Here is a 20,428-nt window from a genome sequence, read left to right as displayed (position 1 = left end):
AGGTGCCTTAGACCACTGAGCCATCTCTCCAGCCCCTGTACATTGCTCTTTAATGTATACTTTGGGTTTTTCATACAAGAAAAACATATGATTTTTAAACTTATGTGTTTGATTTATTTCACTTAATATTATGGTCTCAAGTTGCACCAGTTTCCTGAAAACAACAGTTTTTCCTTCTTTTTAACAGAATCATACTCCATTTTGTATAAATACCAAATTTTCTTTATCCTTTTATCTGTTGGTATACATAAATCTTAGAAGTGACCTATATGTAGATAGATATTCTGCAAAGGAAGCAAGATAGGAAAGAATAAAAATAATGCTCACACAGAAGAAATTTTTCTTGTGATTTTCAATGTGTAATTTACTACCAGGATCTACAGTTTTGGAGCAGTTCCACATTGAAACATATCCCCCTCCCCACTCTGTAGATAAAGAAAGCAAATTCAGACCCCAGATCCATGCTGGGCACAGGTACCAGCAGGCAGTTGTATTAGGGCAAGTCCACCAGTGCCACAAACTTTCAAGTCCAGAATAACTCAAGCTGAGCCTGGCCTCTGCCTGTGGGGGTAGGGTCTGTGTCTTTTAGCTTAGACCCCTCAGGGTGATTCTTTCCATCCCACTTCGTGGTGGCGATGGCTGTCTCCTGTGGCTCTTATCTTACCCAGTCACTGTGGAAACACTGGGAGCCCTAAAGTGAAGCAATTCCTTGGCTTCTCTAAGTCTTGAGTTCAAACAGTCAACCCTTCTGCAGCCTGATTCCCACCAAGTACTCTCTCCAGGGATATGGTAAGCTCTTGAACTGAAGTCACTAGGCAACTATTGCCTGTTGAAGGATTCATTGGAAATAGAATCCCACCCTCTCCCTGCAGGGCACTTACCTACTAGTTTGTTCTCTTAACTGCATTTTGCCTAGAAGCCCCCTGGAGTTTCCAGCTTTCACTTTGTCTCTTCAGATGCAGTCTCCTTTTCCCACTTGGCATGAACCGGGGTCTAAGGAAGAAATCTAGACTGTTCCTTCCCATTTCACTTTTGTGTTCTGTCTCTGCAATTTCTCTGTAGATTTTAGTTTTCCTGTCAGATCTTTTCTGATTCCTCTTCAGAAAGCTCTTCTTGCACTCTCTCTCCTCTCCCTTCCTTCCTTCTCCCTTCCTCCCCCCTCCTTGTCTCTCTCTTCCCTCTTCCTTTCACTCTTCCTCCCTTCCTCTTTCCCTCCATTCCTCTCTCTTCCTTTGTCCCTTCTTGTTATTTCCCAATATCTGTATCCCAGATCTCAGAGACTGCATTGTGGTTTTTGGTTTTTTTTTTTTTAATTTTTGTTTATGTTTTTTGACTGAGAAAAAAAAGTATATATTTAGAATTAGCCAGCTGGACTCAGTTTAGATGATATTTTTGTTGGCAACATCCAATGCATCACAATCAGGAGCCAGTCAAACATATGCCTTCTTCTCTCCATCAGGCCTGATTAGGGTATTGACCTTGGCAACATCGATGTCATAGAGCTTCTTTACAGCTTGTTTGATTTGATGCTTATTGGCTTTGACATCCACAATGAACACAAATGTATTGTTGTCCTTGATCTTTTTCATCGCTGAATCTGTGATCAGGGGTAACTTGATGATGGCATAGCGGTCAAGCTTGTTTCTCCTGGGGACAGTCTTCCAAGGGTATTTGGGCCGCCTCCAGAGTGTCTTGGGATGGCGGAAGGTGGGCGATGTTCTTATCTTTTTCTTTTTGTAGCTGTGGATGCCTTTCAGCCTGGCCTTTTTGTCCTTTAAAGCTTTTGCTTTGGCTTCAGCTTTGGAAGGGGCAGGGGCTTCTTTCTTTGCCTTCGGCACCATCTTGGTAAAAAGCAAGACTGAAGAAAAAAAAAAAAAAAAAAAAAAAGCAAGACTGCATTGTTGTTGCTTACTACTTTGACTTTTTCCTAACTGGATATTGACATACCACAACTAATAAGAGCAACTGCTATATGACCCTTCAAAGCAGAAAATAATCCGTAATGTTACTATAGATATAAATGCAAACTGAATATTGACATACAGTAAGTATTTACTAAATGTGCTATTAAAATATTAAAGAATTCAACAATAATAGCATAGAGTCAATAGCTAAAGATAAAGCTTCATGGTAATACTAGTAAAGAGAAGGTGCTAAAAAATAGGAAGATGAATGACACTAAGTTTTCAGAAGGCAATTTTTAAAAGAAAGATGACAACAGAAATGAGATAAAGGATCTGATTTAAGAGTAAAAAAATTATATTATTAGGGGCCAGGGAGATAGCTTATAGAATAAGTACTTGCCTGGGAAGCTCAAGGTCCTGAGTTCAATCCCTGGTACCACAATAAATAAATAAATATTCCATTATCTGATAACTATAACAGATAAGAACATAGAAAAAGATAAAATAGCAAAATAGAGAAATGAATTACAAAAAGGAAAAATCTAATTCCTACCCCCCCAAAAAACAAGTAAATGAGAAATGATTCAAAACAAATTTCTCCATGTTTTCAAATGCGTGGCTTTTTTTTTAGGTCGGCATTGTTGGAATCCAGCAGATGGGGGAAGGGATAGTGAGGCACTACTTAGACCCATTTTGCTTCCATACTCACATTTTGGTGTGTGGATGATGAATCCTGTCCTGCTTTTCTTGTTGGACATGGCCAGCTGTCAATCGTGTTCACCCTATGCCTGTATTTACTTCAGTTGCTCCCAGTTTCTGTGTCCCTCTAGTACCCTAATCATGTTTTTTTCCACCTACATTTAGAACCTGTGGATTTGTGAGGCGCACCACCTGGTCCAGAGGCCCCTTCACTGTACACACCCTACACTGTAGCAGCCCTCCAAACTGAGGCATATCACTGATCACAATTGGCGCATGAGGAAAGCAGACAACTGAGCTGTGTTGGATGTAGGCTGCTAAGGATGGAAAGGAGTCAGGCAGTCCATTAGACTTAATGCCAGACCTTTCAGACATAGCCTGCCCCCAAAGCCATGCACGTCTGGATTTGCTTCTCAACTCAGAGAAGATCAAGACCCCTGTGTCCTTCCTAGCCTAAGCTTAAACTTCAGAGGGGTGTGGGGGAGACTAGCCCCCATACAGTTGCTGTGATAGGGTGGGCCTCAGAAACCCTTAAGTGTAGTTGTTCTGTAGCTCATTTTAAAACCGCCTCTTTCCAAAATAGCTGTTAAATACTCTCAAATATGGTGGGCACTACACTGGATTTCTTCTTCAGCTCTACTCTGCCATGTGGAAAGAATCATTTTCAGAGTAAAAAACTGCATGCTGTTTGTTTGTTTGTTGCTTTTTAATTTTTTGGTGCTGCAGAATTGAACCCAGGACCTCCCACTTGCTAGATAAGTGTACTGCTACTGAATTAAATCCCTAGGCCTCACCACCACCATCACTGTTTTTGCACTCTATAATAGCCACAATTTTGCCTTGGAACTGGTGCTGCTATCCTTGTCTGCTTTTCTGTGGAGCTACTGATCCTTTCCTGACTTACCTTGTGTTAGCAGCAACATGTTTCCCTGCTCCATTAGCTGGGGTTATTGTTCAGCCTGCTTTGTTCTTTTCTGTTTTACTGCATATCTCTAGCTTCTCTGTAGTTTCTAGTTGTCCTGTCACTGTCTCCCAATTTGTGGAGATCTATTTAGTCTCCCAATTTGTGGAGATCTATTTATTTTCTATATCAGGTGGTTGTTCTCCGGGTGCTTAATTTCAGGTCCCAGAGAGATTGCATTCTGCTTTCTTTTTCTGTTAGAGACTAGATCTTTCCAAGTAGTTCAGGCTGCCTCCTTTTCTGTTTTTTGATTTATTTTATATTTTTTATTTTTAGAGAAGGGTCTACAGGGTGTTCAGGGTCTCACCACTAGATAGAACTCATAGTGATCTACCTGTTTACAGCCTCCTAAGAGCTGGAATTACAGGCGCATGCCACCACACCCAGTCTCAATTACCCTCTCAGCGTGCCCCAGGGGCAGGCCCAGGGATCAAACCCCTATCCCCTGAGCCTGCTTGCAGGTGTTTTAATCCACTGAGCTATTTGGCCAGCCCTCTTTAAAAAAAAAAAAAAAAAAAAAAAAATTCAGGGGTTTTGTTTGTTTGTTTGTTTTTCGAAGCCGGGGATTGAACTTAGGCCCTTGCGCTTGCCAGGGAAGCACTTATTCTACTGAGCCATCTCCCCGACTCCTCTTTTTTTGAAGGGGATGTTTGTTCTGTTTTTTAGTCAAGGTTTTGCTATATTGGCCAGGCTGGACTCAAACTCCTGGACTTAAGCAGTTTCCTGCCTTAGCCTCTCAAGTCATTGGGACTACAGTAGTGTTTACCACACTCAGCTACAAAAATTATTTAAGTGAATGGAATCTGAACATTTAGGATGCTTTCCCTTCAAATTACAAGGTGGAACTATAAGTTTAAGAAATATACATGATCTTTTGCCATAATTATTATATTATTAGCATAACTCTGTTAACCACATTATATACATGAATTTCAAAACTTCATTGTGTGTTTTATTCATTCCTCTTATCTCTACAGCACTTCATAGCAACTGAAGTACTCAAATTGTTCAGTCTTAAAAAAGAGACAAATCACAAAACAGATTGGCAGAAAATGATGAAATTTGGAAGAAAGAAAAGAGACCGAGTGGATCATATCCTGGTCAGTGTATATATCCAAACAATTTTTATTTTGACCTCTAAAATCAGCATAGATAAATTCCAAAAAAGAAAAGGATAATTGATTCTTTTTAAGTATATGAGATTACAGTTTTAAATCTTTACTTGCTGTGTTTCTACTCCTCAGTAAAAATTGCTTTATTTTATGCAGCTGAGTATTTATTTAACTTAGTATTTTAGGGAAAGCTTGAGAAATCAAGACTTGAGTGTAAATAATTTAACATAGTGAATTGAAAAAGAGACCAATGTGAATTTTTGAGCCAGACTACTTAAACTTAGAATTTGTTTTGATAGTTGGTGCATAATATCGGACAAGTTCATCTGCCCTTTTTGGGGGGCCATGTTTCTCTATGCGGAAAATCAAAATGATGATAAGTAAGTCTGATAAAATTATTAAGGTGGTTAAATGAGTATTTATTTTTTTTGGCTGGCTCAGAATGCCTTCAGGGCCTGTTTGGCTGGCTGGAGTTGTGGGGATCGAACCACAGCAACCTGAGGCTGACTGCTTTGTTGAAGCAGCCACTTAAACAACTGAGCTAAGAGGCAGGCCCCTAAATGAATATTTATATATGGTCATGCACTGCTTAATGATAGAGGTTCCTACATTGTACAAAACATCATGGGCTGTACTACATAAACCTAGATGGTATAATTGGTCACTTGTTAGAGCCTCTTGACGTAAGCAAGAGATGAAAAACAAGATGTATGAGGCTACTATGGGCATAATATGGCATACTGTTATACAGCCAACTTTTTTCTTTAATAAGTAGTAGGAAATATGTTCTAAATAATGCCTTCAAAATAATTAGTAGATAAACCTTATTGTCATTATTTAGTGTTATATATTGAATGTAATTGTGCTATACTTTTGGACAACTGGCAGTGCAGTAGGTTTGTTTATAACAAATCATGATCACATGAGTAGTAGGGCTATGCTACGAAACTTTGTGGAGGACCATAATGTCACTAATTGGTAGGAATTTTTCAGCTCCATTGTAATCTTATGTGACCACCATGGTATATGTTGTCTGTTTTGGACTAATCATAATGCAAGGTATGAACGTGTAAAACCCTTAGAATAGTTCATAACAGTTCCTCATATATAACTGAACACATATTAGCTATTACCACATTGTCATCATCATCTTCATCTAGAATTTAAGTTGGATAAGACCTACTTGATTTTTCAGTATATTTCCTAACATTAGAAAATGTTTATTAAAAGAAAAGAAGAAACTGTTATCCTTTCTTCCCAAAAAAGAGTGTTAAAAGAAAACTGAGATGTTATTTTTCAGGTTTATCTCCGTGTAAATCCTAAATTTATCAGCTTTTCCCATGTGTGTAGTTCTCTAGTACTTCATTTACTCAGTAATAGCCACACTAAATAGCATTTATTTGGCATTTTACATTACAGTGTAATCATTGTTTCTCATGTCTTACTTGAGCCTCACAGTAATTATGAGATAGGAACATCTAATGTTATTCTGTAATTTTTTTTTTCTTTTTTTTTTGGCGGAACCCGGAATTGAACTCAGGCCCTTGCACTTGCCAGGGAAGCACTTATTCCACTGAGCCATCTCCCTGGCCCCAAAAGGTTTTCATTTTATTTTATTTTATTTGCGGTACACTGGGGGATTGAACTCAGGACCCTGCACTTGCCAGGCAAGCGCTTATTCTACTGAGCTGTCTCCCCAGCCCCGTTATTCTGTATTTTACAAATGAAAAATTTAGATTCAGTGTTAAGTGACTTGCCCAGTAAATAAGAACCAAGATTTGACCCATTAATTCATAGATCTTTCTCAAGAAGATGAATTTATTTCCTATGTCTACAGTGTTTAAAGTTTATTAATTGACAAGTATGACATCCTTTATTTCTTAAAGATTAAGGGAAAAAAAGCATGTTAAGGGTCATTCATCTAACCTATTAATTAAATTGATCATATCCCTTATAAATCCTCTCTATACACTGGGTCAGGAATTATGCTAATTAAAGACTGATGTTTAAATGGGAAGCAAAGCAGACATAGTCTGTGCCTTCTTGGGTTTCCACTTGGCTGGCAAAAACTAACCTATAGTATGTAATTTACACATGCATATAATTATAAATTAAGCAAAAAAAAAAAAATAGAATAGAGGAAACTGTTATAAAAGCTTAAGCCAGGGGAAACTGATCTAGGACAGGCTTTTCTGAGATCAAAGTAACATTTGATTTTACATCTTAAAGATGAAAAAATATTAACTAAACTCTGATAGAATGATTCAGGGAGAGTAAACTACATGTGCAGAGAACCTCTAATGAAAAGGTACATGGGTTTGACCTCAAATGTCAGTGTTGGAGGAAGTGGCATAAAATAAACTGAAAATGGTAACTTTTGAATTTTGCAGTGCTTTTTAAACAATATAAAGGATTTTGAATTTTGTCTTAAAAAGCAAGGAGTTTAAGCAAGAGAAATTAGATTCATAGTTTTAAAAAATGATGGAAGAAGAGGGGCTGGGGAAATGGCTCAGTAGAATAAATGCCTGCCTGGCAAGCACAAGGGCCTAAGTTCAATCCCCAGTTCTGGGAAAAAAAAAAAAAGGTCTTTGATTTGGGACTGGGGAGATGGCTTGGTAGAATAAGTGCTTCCCTGAGTTCATTCCCCGGTTCCGCCAAAAAAAAAATGATGGAAGATCCCAGTCATGAGGTAGGGGACTTCAGGTTCAGGTCTCACCAACACAGTTTAGCAAGACACTGTCTCAAAACAAACAGATGGGTGGGTGGATGGGTGGATGGGTGGATGGGTGGATGGGTGGATGGGTGGATGGGTGGATGGGTGGATGGGTGGATGGAGTGAGTGAGTCTTAGTTACTTTTTTTGTAGCTAAGACAAAATACCTGTTCTGGACCATGATGCTTTAGGGTTCTCTTCTCAATGCAAAGTCTTTCATCTTTGTAACTTTGAGTCTGAAAATGGTGGAGTGCCCTGTGATATACTCAGAACATCTTTTCTGTTGTCTAATTCCTTTTCAGCCACCAAGTTTTCTCTTGGCCATCTTTGTAGTCTGCAGCTTTACTGGAACATTCTTTCTGGCCAAACTAAAAACATTTTAAATCATTTCTCTGGGCCTTTTGCTCTTTGTTTCTCAACATAGATCTGGCTAAAAGTTCTCAACAGTAGCCATATCACTGATTCAGAATTAGCCTGCCTTGAAATTTCTTTTGTTAGATTAATCCATCTGCTGTACAATCACAGTCTCAAGCAGAATCTCTGGATAAAAGCAAAACACAGAAAAAAAATTTGCTAAAACATAACTCACATGCAAATCTAGTATCTCATGCAGTCCTTCCAACAGAAACCTCATGAGTCTGGTCTTTACCAGCAGCATTGCTATCAGCATTCTGGTCTCTGAACTCTGACCAGACTCTTCCATCAAGTTCAGCTTGCACCATTGCAGGGCTGTTTTCTCCGCTGACATCTTCAAACCTTTTCAAACTTTCCATAGCTAGTCACAAAGGGCTCTGATCTACATGGTCGGATAGCATCATAATAACAGTTCCACTTCTGGTAACAAAATCTGTCTATCTTAATTTTCTCATTGCTGAGACAAAATACCTGGCACCTAAAGTTAAAGGAGGAAAGGTTTACTTTAGCTCAATTTGTAGAGGTTTCAGTCAGTCTGTTGATTCAAAGTCAGGGTGACATGGTAAAGGGCCATCACAGAGGAAAAATAGTTCATGGTATGCCAGGCAGAAGACAGTGAAGCATCAAACAGCAGCAGCAGCCTGCCTTTCCCTTTCATCCTATCCAGGCTACTAGCCTTTTGAGTGTGCCACCCAGAACTATGCTAATTCCAGTCAAGAAACTAATTTGCTTCTGTGTATCTAATTCCCAGTATTTCTAGTGCACTCTGAAAAGCCCCACCTATGAGGACATGAGATTTTGGGGGGACATCTAGATTCAAGCAGTGATTAGTAGGTAGGTGGGTAGACAGATGGACAGATGGATATACAGAGTATAGTTCATTGGTAGAACACCCCTGGGTTCAATCCCCAGTACCCACCCCCCAAAATCATGGAGGAATAAAGACAGCTATGCATGAATTGTAGGTGTAATATGGCTGTTTTGGTATATGTAAGAAAAATGGCTTACCTAAATTTCTGTTGAGCACAAGTCAGTGGTAACTAGGATAGGTAGTATACAAATGAATAAGTTAGAGAACAAAGACATAATACATGAAACTTAACTAGTTACAGCCTGCTACTTCACGTGGTTACAAAGATGTCATTCTTAGTATTAGAAGAATTAAATATATTGGAGGAAGGGCAATTTGAAGCCATCTTCAGTCCTAAATTATCAATATAGACTAGAAAGTAATATGTTTGACAAGTAATTAATAAGCAAAATGATTTGTAACTCTTGTAAATGTACCAAAAAATAAAATACTGTACCCTGACATCAGATGCTTACCTTGACCAAGTAAAATTAGTTAAGTAAGCATAGACCCCTCCAATAGTCATCAGAAAATTCTGAAATATTAAGCAAAAGATTTCATTTGCAAATGGAAGGTTATTAGAGTTTAAGTGAGATTATGAGACTGAGCGTGGTGGCATACCTGTAATCCCAGCTCTTGGGAGGCTGTAAACAGGCAGATCACTATGAGTCCAATCTAGTAGTGAAAACCTGAACACCCTGTAGACCTTTCTCTAAAATACAAAAAAAAGAAAAAAAAAAGTGAGTTTGTGTCTGTGGGTAAAAAGAGATTTAGCAATTGGCTGGTTGTAAAATATTTTTTAATTTCTTATAGGAAACCTGACCCATGTATGTAATGTTATAAGTGAGCTTTACTCTTTTTAATGTTTAATGAAATCATAATGTTAACCTCTGAGCTAATTAACAAGAAATGCTAAGTAATTGTCTGTTTGATTTGGCCAATCTGACATTTGCAAATTCTGATGTCTTATAGCTTAGGAGCAAGATTTAAAACAATCATTTTTTTATAATACAAAAAGAAAAAAAAAAATTCCTGTAGTACAGAAGAACAGGATCTAAAAATAGGAACTTTAAAGTAGTTTTCAGAATATTTATTCTAAGATAATTATGCTCATTTTAGAAAGTTTAGAAAACTCCAATGAAATGAAAATCTTACCACCTGAATAACTTAATATTTTTTGCCATAATTTTATTGATAAACAAATAGCAATGAGACAGTTTCAAATCAAATCGGTAGGACAGTTTCAATAATTAACATACTGCATACATTCTTCTTAGTGGTTAAGTGCTGAACAAGATGCAGACTTGATATCCTATTTACAAATACCATTAGAACAAATCATTCTATTCATTAAGAGAATGTAGCTATATATCTATCCTAACCACTTTGAATACACAGATACAAAATGGACATTCATCTGTATACCCTTTTTTTGTTAAGTTCCTTTATTTGAATATTGTAGGTGTGTAAACTCAGCAAAATATTCTAAAAGAGTCCAGTAGCCCATAATAGTATTGGGTCTTCTGCTTCACTGGCAATGTCAGAAACTGTTGACCTGAGTCCCCTACAGCTCAACATAATACCATGGCTTTACTTCTTGTATTTCATTTTTATACTTTTCTGCTGGATGGTTAAGACCAAGGTAAAGCAGGACCTGTGCAACAAGAGTTGTAGCTTTTGGGTCTGATAAGGTCAGTGAAATCCCCTCAGGATTTATCCTGCGATCCTGTACCTCAGATTGTAGAACCTTTGTCAGTGTCAGCCATGTGGATGAGTCACAGCCATTGCTTGGTCAATGTTCTCTCTGTGAAAGCCTGAGAGAATGTTTTCTCCCCATGTGACTCTCCTTAGGCACACTCTACATCATTGATCACTTTCCTCTTTGGCCCTATAATCTTCTTGATTGAATAACTTAATATTGATGTACATAAATTTTGTATTTGTGAGGGGCTATAGGGGGGTAACCAGGAATTGAACTCAGGACCTTGTGCTTGCCAAGCAAGTTCAGTGCTGCTGAGCTGTATCCCATAATAGTCTTTTTTCCAAATAAAATTGTTTTTACTTCATAAAATATGGAAATATTCCTTGATTTTATATTATTTTTATACAACTTCATCCTTTTTTATTTTAGTGGAAATACAGTAGTCCATGTAGAAGTACAATAATTTATTAACTTGTCAATAGTATTTTTGCTCTTGACAAAACACTGTTATAACAAAATCTTGCAGTATATCTTTGCATGTATTTTCTTTAAGATAAATTCTTAAAAGTAGAATTGCTGTTAAAATACATTCAGAATATTAAAATGTTTCTGTGTTGCCGGATTGATTGTCTTCCAGAAAGGGTATAATAACTGCATATATTCAGTAGTAATATTCCTGAACTGCTCTTGTCTTTAGTAATACTAGCTCTTACAAATTTTTTAATCTTTAAAAAATGAGCTTATTTTGCTCTGTATAACTTTGTTTTCTAACTTGTTAACTGTTATTTTTCTAAATCATTTACATATTTAATTATGAAATATTTTATTTTTTATTTTTATTTTTTTAAATTGAGAAATATGAATGAGACAGTTTCAAAGCTGATTAATAGGATAGTTTCGATAATCAATACTTTGTATGTTATCTTCTTAGTGATTATCCATAGTACAAGAAGCAGCTAGGATTTCCTGTCCAAACACTATTAGTATACCTCTTTCTTCTCATTGAATTAAGCGAAAGTAGCTGTAAATTTATCCTATTTTGTATATATAAATACAAAATGATCTTTCCTTTGTATCCTTTTTTTTTTTTTTTTTTTTTGTCCTGTCAGAGGTGGATATTCTATTGGCATCTAAATACCATAGGTGTTTGAATTCAGCTAAAAAAGCCAACACTGTCTAGCAGTCTATAATATTAGTGGGTTATCCTCAGAAGTTATTGACTTGAGCCCTTTACAGCTCATCGTATTAATATGGCTTTACTTTATATACCTCGTTTTTATACTTTTCTGCTGTGAAGTATTTAAAAAGAATAGAAAATAATACAGAAGCCATTGTTTTTATATTCTCATTTAGAGTTCAGTTGCCATCTTCCTAAAGTAGACACTTGTCTTTAAACTCTTAATTGTTGTCTGTGCCTCAGTTACTTTTGATGTTGCTAAGAGAAAAATATCCAATACCTAAAGTTAAAGGAGAAAAATTTTATTTAGGCTAAAAGTAAAACTTAGATATGTTAGTCCATAATCAGCTGGCTCCAAAGCAGGATGGCATAGCAAAGGGGAATCACAGAGGAGAAAAAAAACAGTTCATGACATGAAAGGCAGAAGGCAGCAAAAACAGCAAGCAGGAAGTGACAGCAGCAGCCCTCTTTCTGTCCTTTATCTTCTGTATAGGCTCCACACCCTTAGGGCAGGTAGCACTCACACCACTTACTCCCATATCCATGCCCAGAACTATGTCAAACCAATTAGTGGACTAATTTAGTAATGACACACCCTTGATCCCAGGATCACACACTCTAGGTCCAGCCACGTCTGGAAAACTTCACCTGTGACCACATAAGGATTTGGGGGACATCTAGATACAAGCCATCACAGTCTTTATTTCAACCCTTTTTTCTTTTTGATAGTTTAGATTAGCTGAATATTGAATTCTGAATTAGTTATTTCTTTTACCTGAACAGCATAAACATATTATTCCATTGAAATCCTACATTGGTCTTTTGTTTGGTTTCTGTTTAAGATTGTGTGTGTCTATGCACACGTGCTACATTTATTAGCTTATTGAATCTATAAATCATATCTTTACTCAATTCTGGAAATTTTTCAGCTGTTCTTCTTGGATTCAGTTTTCAGTACCACTACCACCATCACAACCAAAACAAAAGCAAGAATTTTCAAACCAGTGATGGACTTAAATTTCACTGGTGGACTTCTCTGTAATAAAATAGGTGTGCTGTAAGTTTCCCAGTGTTCTATAGAGCATAAAGTAGAGAACAGAGGACTAGGTAGTTATATATACTTCCAATAACGTTCTTTTTTTTTAAATTTTTTTTATTTATTTGTGTGTGTGTGTGTGTGGCCAGCTCAGCTCACCAGGGGGCGGGGCTGGCTGGCATGTGGTGCTGGGGATTGAACCAGGGTCCCTATGCTTTGCTAAGCTTGTTCTAAGTAGGTGCTTTAGACCACTGAGCCATCTCACCAGCCCCTCCAATAACATTCTTAAAGGAGAAAAAAGTGTTTCAGTCATTTTGAAGTACCTCTGTCAACTCTAATCAAGGGAGTATCTTGGACAATATTGTGCCCACCTTTTAAACTTCCCACGACATGGTCTTTTCTCTCAAGAGGCTTCTCATTTTCCTATAGTGGGCACCAGAATACTGCCTTTTTCAAAGTGAAAGCCTAATCAAAACAATACAATAAGAGAAGCCTGGAGCTTATTTTCACTGTGTGTGTGTGTGTGTGTGTGTGTGTGCGCGCGCGCGCGCGCGCGCGCACCAAGGTAGACTTCTCATAAATACCTTATCACTGTAGTTACCATCACTGAGTTTGTGACTAGATGAATGTTCATCATCAGTTTTGTCTGCCTGGTCTCCATCCTATTCATAGTGCCATATTATGTAGGTGAAATCTAAGATGTTTCTTATTTATTTTTTAATTCTTTTGTATGTATTTAGTACAGGATCTACAGAGTCTCACTACACAGATTGTAGTGAGACTTGTAGTGATCCTCCTGTTTTCAGCCTCCCAAGCGCTGGGATTACAGGTGTGAGTCACCATGCCCAGTCTCAATGGTTGCGTAAGTGCGCCCCTTGGGCAGGGGCGGCACCACACACTAGGGATCCAACCCCAGTTCCTGCATCTACCGAAGCAGGCGCTTTAGTCCGCTGAGCTATCTGGCCAGCCCTGTAACATGTTTCTTTTTGTAGTAGTCATTTTTGAGCCAAGTGTGGTGGCACATGCCTGCAATCCCTTCACTTGGGAGGAGGCTAAGGCAGGAGGATCACTGCAAGTTTGAGGCAAGCCTGGCTAGAAAGTGAGTTTAAGACCAGCCTGAACTGTAGAGCAAGACCCTGCCTCAAAAACAACCAAAAAAAAAAAGTCACTTTTAAATGTTTTGAGCACTTAGTTCTAATTTGATTAGTATGCATTTAGCTAAGAATCTCAGAATCCTAAAATGGAAAAAAAAAAAAAAAAAGTTATTGCATAACAGTATCTTTTAAAAGATACTTAGGTAGTATTACATTTTTTCAAATATCTTAGTATTAAATGTTATTCATTTATTTGGAATACTCCAGAATCATGCCCGATATTATCTTTGTATATATGCATTTTATAATTGTAAATCTATATTTTGTGTGCTTTTCTTTCTCTTAAATTCCTATACAGGTTTCCTTCTGTTGACATAGACAGTATATTTACAGTCCTTAATATCTATAAAATATTGGAATACTGTCAAATTGAAATGTAGTTTTGAAGCCATATTCATTTCATTGGGCAATTGAGTTTTTCAAACTTTTTGTAACATTATAAGGGATATTGATATCATTACATAAATTTTTTTTCTTTATTTCCTTGGACTGTGTTCCCACGGGTGGGACTACAAAATCATAATATATAACTCATATCCCAAATTCTGTGTGACAGGCACTTTCTAACCTTTTTGTCTTCTAAATATTAGGTACAGGAGCTCCATGAGGAGGAGGCACAGTGGGTGAACTATGATGAGGACGAGTTGTGTGTGAAGATGCAGCTGGCTGATGGTATCTTTGAGACTTTGATCAGAGATACTATTGATGTCCTAAATCAGATCAGTGAAAAACAGGGGAGAATGCTACTTGTGTGACATCTTGCAAATAAATTGAACACTGAGTGTTAATATGAGTCCTGGGCCTTTCTGCCTCCTGACGTACACCCCACGTCCATCATAGCAAGAGTGCTTCCGGACCTTGTAACTGTTCTTATGGACTGCTGATTTTGGAGTTCATGGGACAATGCCGTATATCTGATAATACAGCCTTTGCCTTTAGACTGTCCACTGAATTACTTGGTTATTTTCAGTGGGCAGGGTTATACTTCTGATGTTGAGACAGTATAATTCTACATCTCTTGATAGCACTCCTTCTAGGTCTCAGATGGGAGCTCAGCACAGCAGACTTAGCCTCCATGCTTAGACTAGGGTATCACTTCCTTGAGTGTGAAGTCAACCCAGAGTGATATAGCGATAATTTATCATATAATTTTTTATCATATAATTTTTGAAATGTAATCTGGGTCTATGCCACGAAAGTCATAAATGAACATTATAATTTTTAAACAGTATTAAACCCTTAATCACTTTAAAATATGCAGGTTTAATGCCTGTTTCACATTCTGGAGTTGATTTCATTTCTTTTTGAAGACTATTTTCTTCTATTAGTGCAGTGCAGCAGCACCAAGCAGACTGTCAAATTAACAGAAATAAATGATAGCCTTGCTTTCTGAGCACCACCTAAAGAACTGTAAACCTTTGCATTATGTTTAGTTTTCCTGTCTGGGCATGAATATAAATGCCCCCACTGAAGACTGGGCTTAAAGGACTGCTGCAGGGCTGATTCCTCTACCCCTTGTATTACCCCTGCACTTTTCTTCCTCGTCCTGAACCTCTATAAGCTGCTCCCAGAATCACAGATACTCAGGACCATCTCAGGCATCCAGGCATGGCAAACATGGAAATAATTCATTTTGGCCTTCAAACTTTCAGCTCCCATCTCTCCCCAGGAAGTCAGAGATGCTGTTACTTGAATGATTTAGGAAATGAGTGTGTGCACCAAAGACAAAAAGATATTGTCTATAGTTTGTGTGCTTGTTTTACTCTATGGAACATTTTTTATTTATTTTAACATAAATTATTAAGTTGAAAATGTGTATCCCTATTCAGAAGTAAAAGATTCTTATAATAGTTAAACCTCCATCTTGAAGCTTCTGTGGTTTGCACAGGAAACCTATGGTTTTAACAAACCCATACACATATTGAAGAAGTTAGTTAAATTCAGTGGAAAGAGAATGAGCTTTTCAAGATCACTTGCAATGGCAGGAATGGGAGAAAATGATTCAAAGACACTGTAAAGTTTAATCTTGCCTCTCTTGCAGCATTGCTTCTTACAACTATTACCTAATCTGAAGGAAAAAAAAAAAAAAAAAAAAAGTCTATAGACTCCAGCTGCTACACTAGAGCATGAGATGCTCTTCTGGGACCTCAGTAACTGCCTTCCTGACTGGTTTCTCTTAATCAGTCCTATCCCTCTTCTCATAGTCCAGAAAAATGTGGATAATCATAGGCGTGAATGTAAATGCCTTAATCTTAAAGGTCCAGATCAGAAGCATAATGTGAGACATCCACTGGATTTATAGTTACAATATTCTGGAATGTTGTAGTTTCAAAATATGTTAGACAACCCCAAAGATGGTATAATCTAAGTGTGCATGTTTATTTCCACATCTTTCCTTCAAACTTGCCTTTGCATCTTAAATGTTTCACTATGCACACTTCCATTCATCTTCTGTTCATCCTGTCATAAGAAACTCACTGAAATAATCATTGGAATATTTGCATTTTGCACAATGACTGGTGTGATAGCTCTTGACAAATGTAGAAAGCACTGAAATGTTGAGTCTCAGGAAATGCTATTTTGATGTATTTCCAGCATTTCTTCTGGGCCTTTATTGTTGAGCTATATAGTCTTGTAGCCATAATGAGCAAATTGACTAAAAGAAGCAAAGGTTTCTCGGGGTTATTAACCAGTAGTGTGGAAATAATTGTTTTCATATGGCCAAGGAAAAGCAAAGACTTGTGTTTTTTGGTTTATGTTCTTTGGAAGACAGAAATACATCTTGTCCACATCCTTTTGGTAATTTTTTTGGATCACATTGTCCTTATGATAGTGAAACTTTACAGTTGCTGTAAATTTTTTATAAGTGAATATCAAAATACTATAATAGGAATATGGGTTGCTTTTCTACATCCTCATTATTTTAATCTAAAACCAATTTTTAGTAAGAAAATTTATCTTTACTCTTTATGACATCATGATTCCAGAGAAGGAAAACATATTCATTATAAGACCATGAAATCAGCAATCTGGACTGGTAAGAATGCTGCCAGTAGTGTGGCAGTAGCCATCCCAGCCTACTCCAGCTGTCTTTGCTAAGATACTGGATTCCAGATGAGAGGCAGTAAAAGACCAGTCTTACTCTTTGTCAGAAATGTCAACCATAGTTTGTAGCAAAAACAAAACGAAGACATGTGTAGTAACAATTTTCTTATTTTAACTGTGGGGATCTAATTAAAATATATTTGTTAATAGGTTTAGAAATAAATATAATACTGAACCACTTTTCCATACTGGGATCTTTTTAATCAAACTCTGCCTCTTAACCGAAGAACCTATATATTTCCTCTTTCTATCTTCTCCCTACACCCCATCATTTCAGTCTGTCTTCATAATTCTTTAAGAAAAAGATCTTTGCATCAGCAGTAATATCTTTTAGAACAGCATTGTCAGAATTTAGTAGTAAACCAACATATAGGCTTCAGATTTAATTCTGAGTCTAAACAATTTGTGCTATCCAGGGCAGTTAACTCTGGGTTAAACAAGTACAGGGTATAGATTCCCTCTTCAGGTCTAAACAGGAATTTTTACTCTAGGGAAAAGTGGGAAGAGCTCAAAAGTAGTTAATAAGGAAGGTAATTTTTTCTTTACCCAGAAGAAAAGAAAATTCCTTCTGTGACTACAGGTCTCTGAGAAATTATCTTTCAAAAGAGATTTCATTGCTCATAAGAGTGTTGTGGCCTATTGATAAAAACAATTTTGTTCACTTTCTTGTCTTGAAAAAAAGTGGCCTTAGCTTTTTGCAATACTTGAATAAAGTGTGTACTCGCAAAAGAATTTCTGTAGCACAGCATTAGAGACTTAATTTTCTGCAAGAAATTCAGACTTACATCTTCCTTTTACTACCTTAAGAATACTAGTGAATAAATATTAACTCAAAGAGCAAGAGATAGAAACTACAATGATGTTTAATGCAAATTGTAGGAATTTACATGTTTACAAATCATCTTAAACTGGTTGTGCAGCAATTCAATAAAATATCTTTGTATTATAAAAATGTGAAGAAAAATGTAAACTGATGTAAAGGTGGTACTGTCATTTTAATTAACCTTGTTTAATAGCTTTTCCTTCTGGACTTTGCAAAGCCTTCTTGGTAAACACATTGCAAAGCATTCTCTAGGAGGCTTAGCCTCCTTGTGTGTACTGTACTGTGCAGACATGAAAAACAAACCCGTTTACTGTGTATGTGTAAATAGCCTGGTCATCTGGCCATTTTCAGCCAATAGTCACATCCAGTGCAGCTCTGCACAGAAGACTTAGGGTGTGGTTTGTAAGTATGATCTGTAAAATAACTGGGATAAATTCCCATGTATACCTGTGTAAATAGATTTGTTAACTAAAATGTACTTTAAGAAAAATAAATCTGTAAATAAAAACTGATTTATAAATTAATTTTGTGTCACATGGTCATTTTTATACTCGAGTTCTCATAAAGTGCAATTATTTCTGATTCTTATTTGATGGAAGGGCGCTAGCTGTGCATAACTTCTGCTTACCCTGCATACAGGTGCCACCAACACATCAGTGCTGCCTTCATATTCTTAACTTTGTGCTCAGCAGAGGGTAAGTGGATAGCAAAGGAGACACACATGGTTCATGAATTTATGTAGCTTAAAGTCAAAGGGAGTCACCAAAACATAATTTGAGCATGCCTAGTATGCTCCAGACCTCCTACTTGGGACCTGGGGGTTTCATCCCCCAGCTGCAACAAGAAAAAGAAGCAGAGGAGAAACAAAAAAGAATCTGGAAAGTAGTGCGCAACAAGTGGTAGCAAGTGCTGCAAAGAAAGCGCAGACAGGATTAGAGAACACTAAGCAGGGTCGGGTCAGAAAAGAGTTTATGATATAGCTTTGTCTTCCTTACACATTTTTTAAGATGAGGGTCTCTGTTGCCCAGGCCAACTTCAAATTTCTGTGTTCATTTATCCTCCTGCTTCAGCCTCCTAAGGTAGCTGCAATTACAGGCATGCAATACTGCCCTCACTTAGAATTTTGTTTTGAACATTGATGGGCTAACTTATGGCAGGTAGGTGGCCATTTCTCCCAAATGACTTGAATTTGTTGACCCTTGCAAAATGGTACGTATAAAAAAGTCAAAGAAGCAGACCACAAAGAAGATAAGTCATCTGATGATGTGTAGAGATTTTTTTTTCCCCCTCTAGGAAAAAGGAGCTTGGAGAGTAGTCCTCTGTGTAGCAGAATAAAAATTTCAAGGATAGAAATGTATGGCACTCAGGATAATAAATCGGACATGGTCAACAGGTGAGAGGTATCTCACCTAAATTCTAGTTAACTCCTGAGGGCCACATCTACTACACTTTAATCCCTTACTTGGCTGTGAGCATTAAGGAAATTCTCAGAAAGTTGTTGAGAACAAATTGCAGTACATTCTAAATATTCTTCAGCTCATAAAAGTCATTTGTGTGTCTGCTGTATGCCAGATATCATAGATACTCCTTCATAATGTTCGAATCTTGAAAAAAAAAAAAAAAAGTATCTAAGAAAATAGGGAGGGATGGGAATTTAGCTCAGTGGCACAAGCACCTGCCTGGAAAGTGAAAGGCTGTGAGTTCAATTCCTGATTTTAAAAAAAACCTTCAAACTACAAGAAAATGGTAGATGAGAAAATGACGGTTGTCAAAAATGGTGAGACTAACATTGATGAAAAGTGTAATTATTTACCAAAGTGAATACAAAGGAAAAGTCATTCTCCTATACAATCCCAAAGAACTTTTGACTTAAAGATACTGGCTACACACACACACACACACACACACACACACACACACTCAGAAGTTATTTTCATATCTGGGTGGCCAAAGTCAACAGGCAGATAAGTCCTTATCAGGGAAGAGATTAGGACATGATTTAGAGTCACCCAAAATAAATAACCTACAATGTTTATTTAAAGGCGGAAGAGTGAGAATGTCCTAGATCCAGCTTTTGCAAAACCTTGGCCCCCCACAGTAAATGCACTCTGTCCAGTGTGAGCGTCCTGACTGCAAGTGCCCCGCTCATGCTACAAGGGAAGGACCTCCCTCTGCCATGGAATCTGAAAGCCAGGGACCATGCTGAGGGCCACTGACAGGAGTGTAAGCAGAATGAGGGGCACCCTGAGTTGTGCACAAGGCAAGTTATTGAGGTAATAAGCCCAGTGCAGGATGAGGACTCTTCTGGATCCAAAGCTTGTTCTTGTGTGACCATGCAGGAGCACAAAGTTGTGCATAACTGCTTTTCCCCTAGAGTCTACCCCCAGCTGAAGTAGACACACAGTGTAACAAATTCAGGAAGACAAATGCAGAGAGAGAGCCCAGTCCATTGGGGCTTGAACAACCTTCAGGATGCAATTTGCTGGCAGACTTCTATTCACTTTGAGACATTTACTAAGATCACTGAAAGAACCAGACCTAAGCAGATGATCAGGCCTCCCTGGAGGATGGCCTTTAGCCAGGAACCCCACAGTGCTTGAATTAGGACACCTGAAGTTTAAAAAAAGTGTTGGGGACACGTCTGGGTATACAGCTGATAACTGCCACATCTGAGCATGGGTCGCCAATTCTGTGTTCTTTGATGGTTAATATGCACACAGTACCAGGTGTCACATAACACCAGTTTCTTGTTCTGTTCTGCCAGCAAGAAACTAAAGGT

General features: G+C 37.6%; 1 protein-coding gene across 1 annotated transcript in view; it reads left to right on the top strand.

Annotated features, from left to right (window-relative positions):
- Positions 1-18,173, top strand: part of Cep350 (centrosomal protein 350) — a 198,064-nt gene extending 179,891 nt beyond the window's left edge. Inside the window, exons 36-37 of the mRNA XM_004643465.2 lie at positions 4,542-4,664; positions 14,312-18,173. Coding sequence (XP_004643522.1) covers positions 4,542-4,664; positions 14,312-14,476 — 288 coding nt within the window. The 3' untranslated portion in view covers positions 14,477-18,173. The remainder of the gene's footprint in view (positions 1-4,541; positions 4,665-14,311) is intronic.
- The last annotated feature ends 2,255 nt before the right edge of the window (positions 18,174-20,428 follow it).

This window comes from Octodon degus, unplaced genomic scaffold, assembly GCF_000260255.1.
Source record: "Octodon degus isolate 3935 unplaced genomic scaffold, OctDeg1.0 scaffold00176, whole genome shotgun sequence".
Lineage (NCBI taxonomy): Eukaryota > Metazoa > Chordata > Mammalia > Rodentia > Octodontidae > Octodon > Octodon degus.
This window is presented reverse-complemented; position numbering and strand designations above follow the sequence as displayed.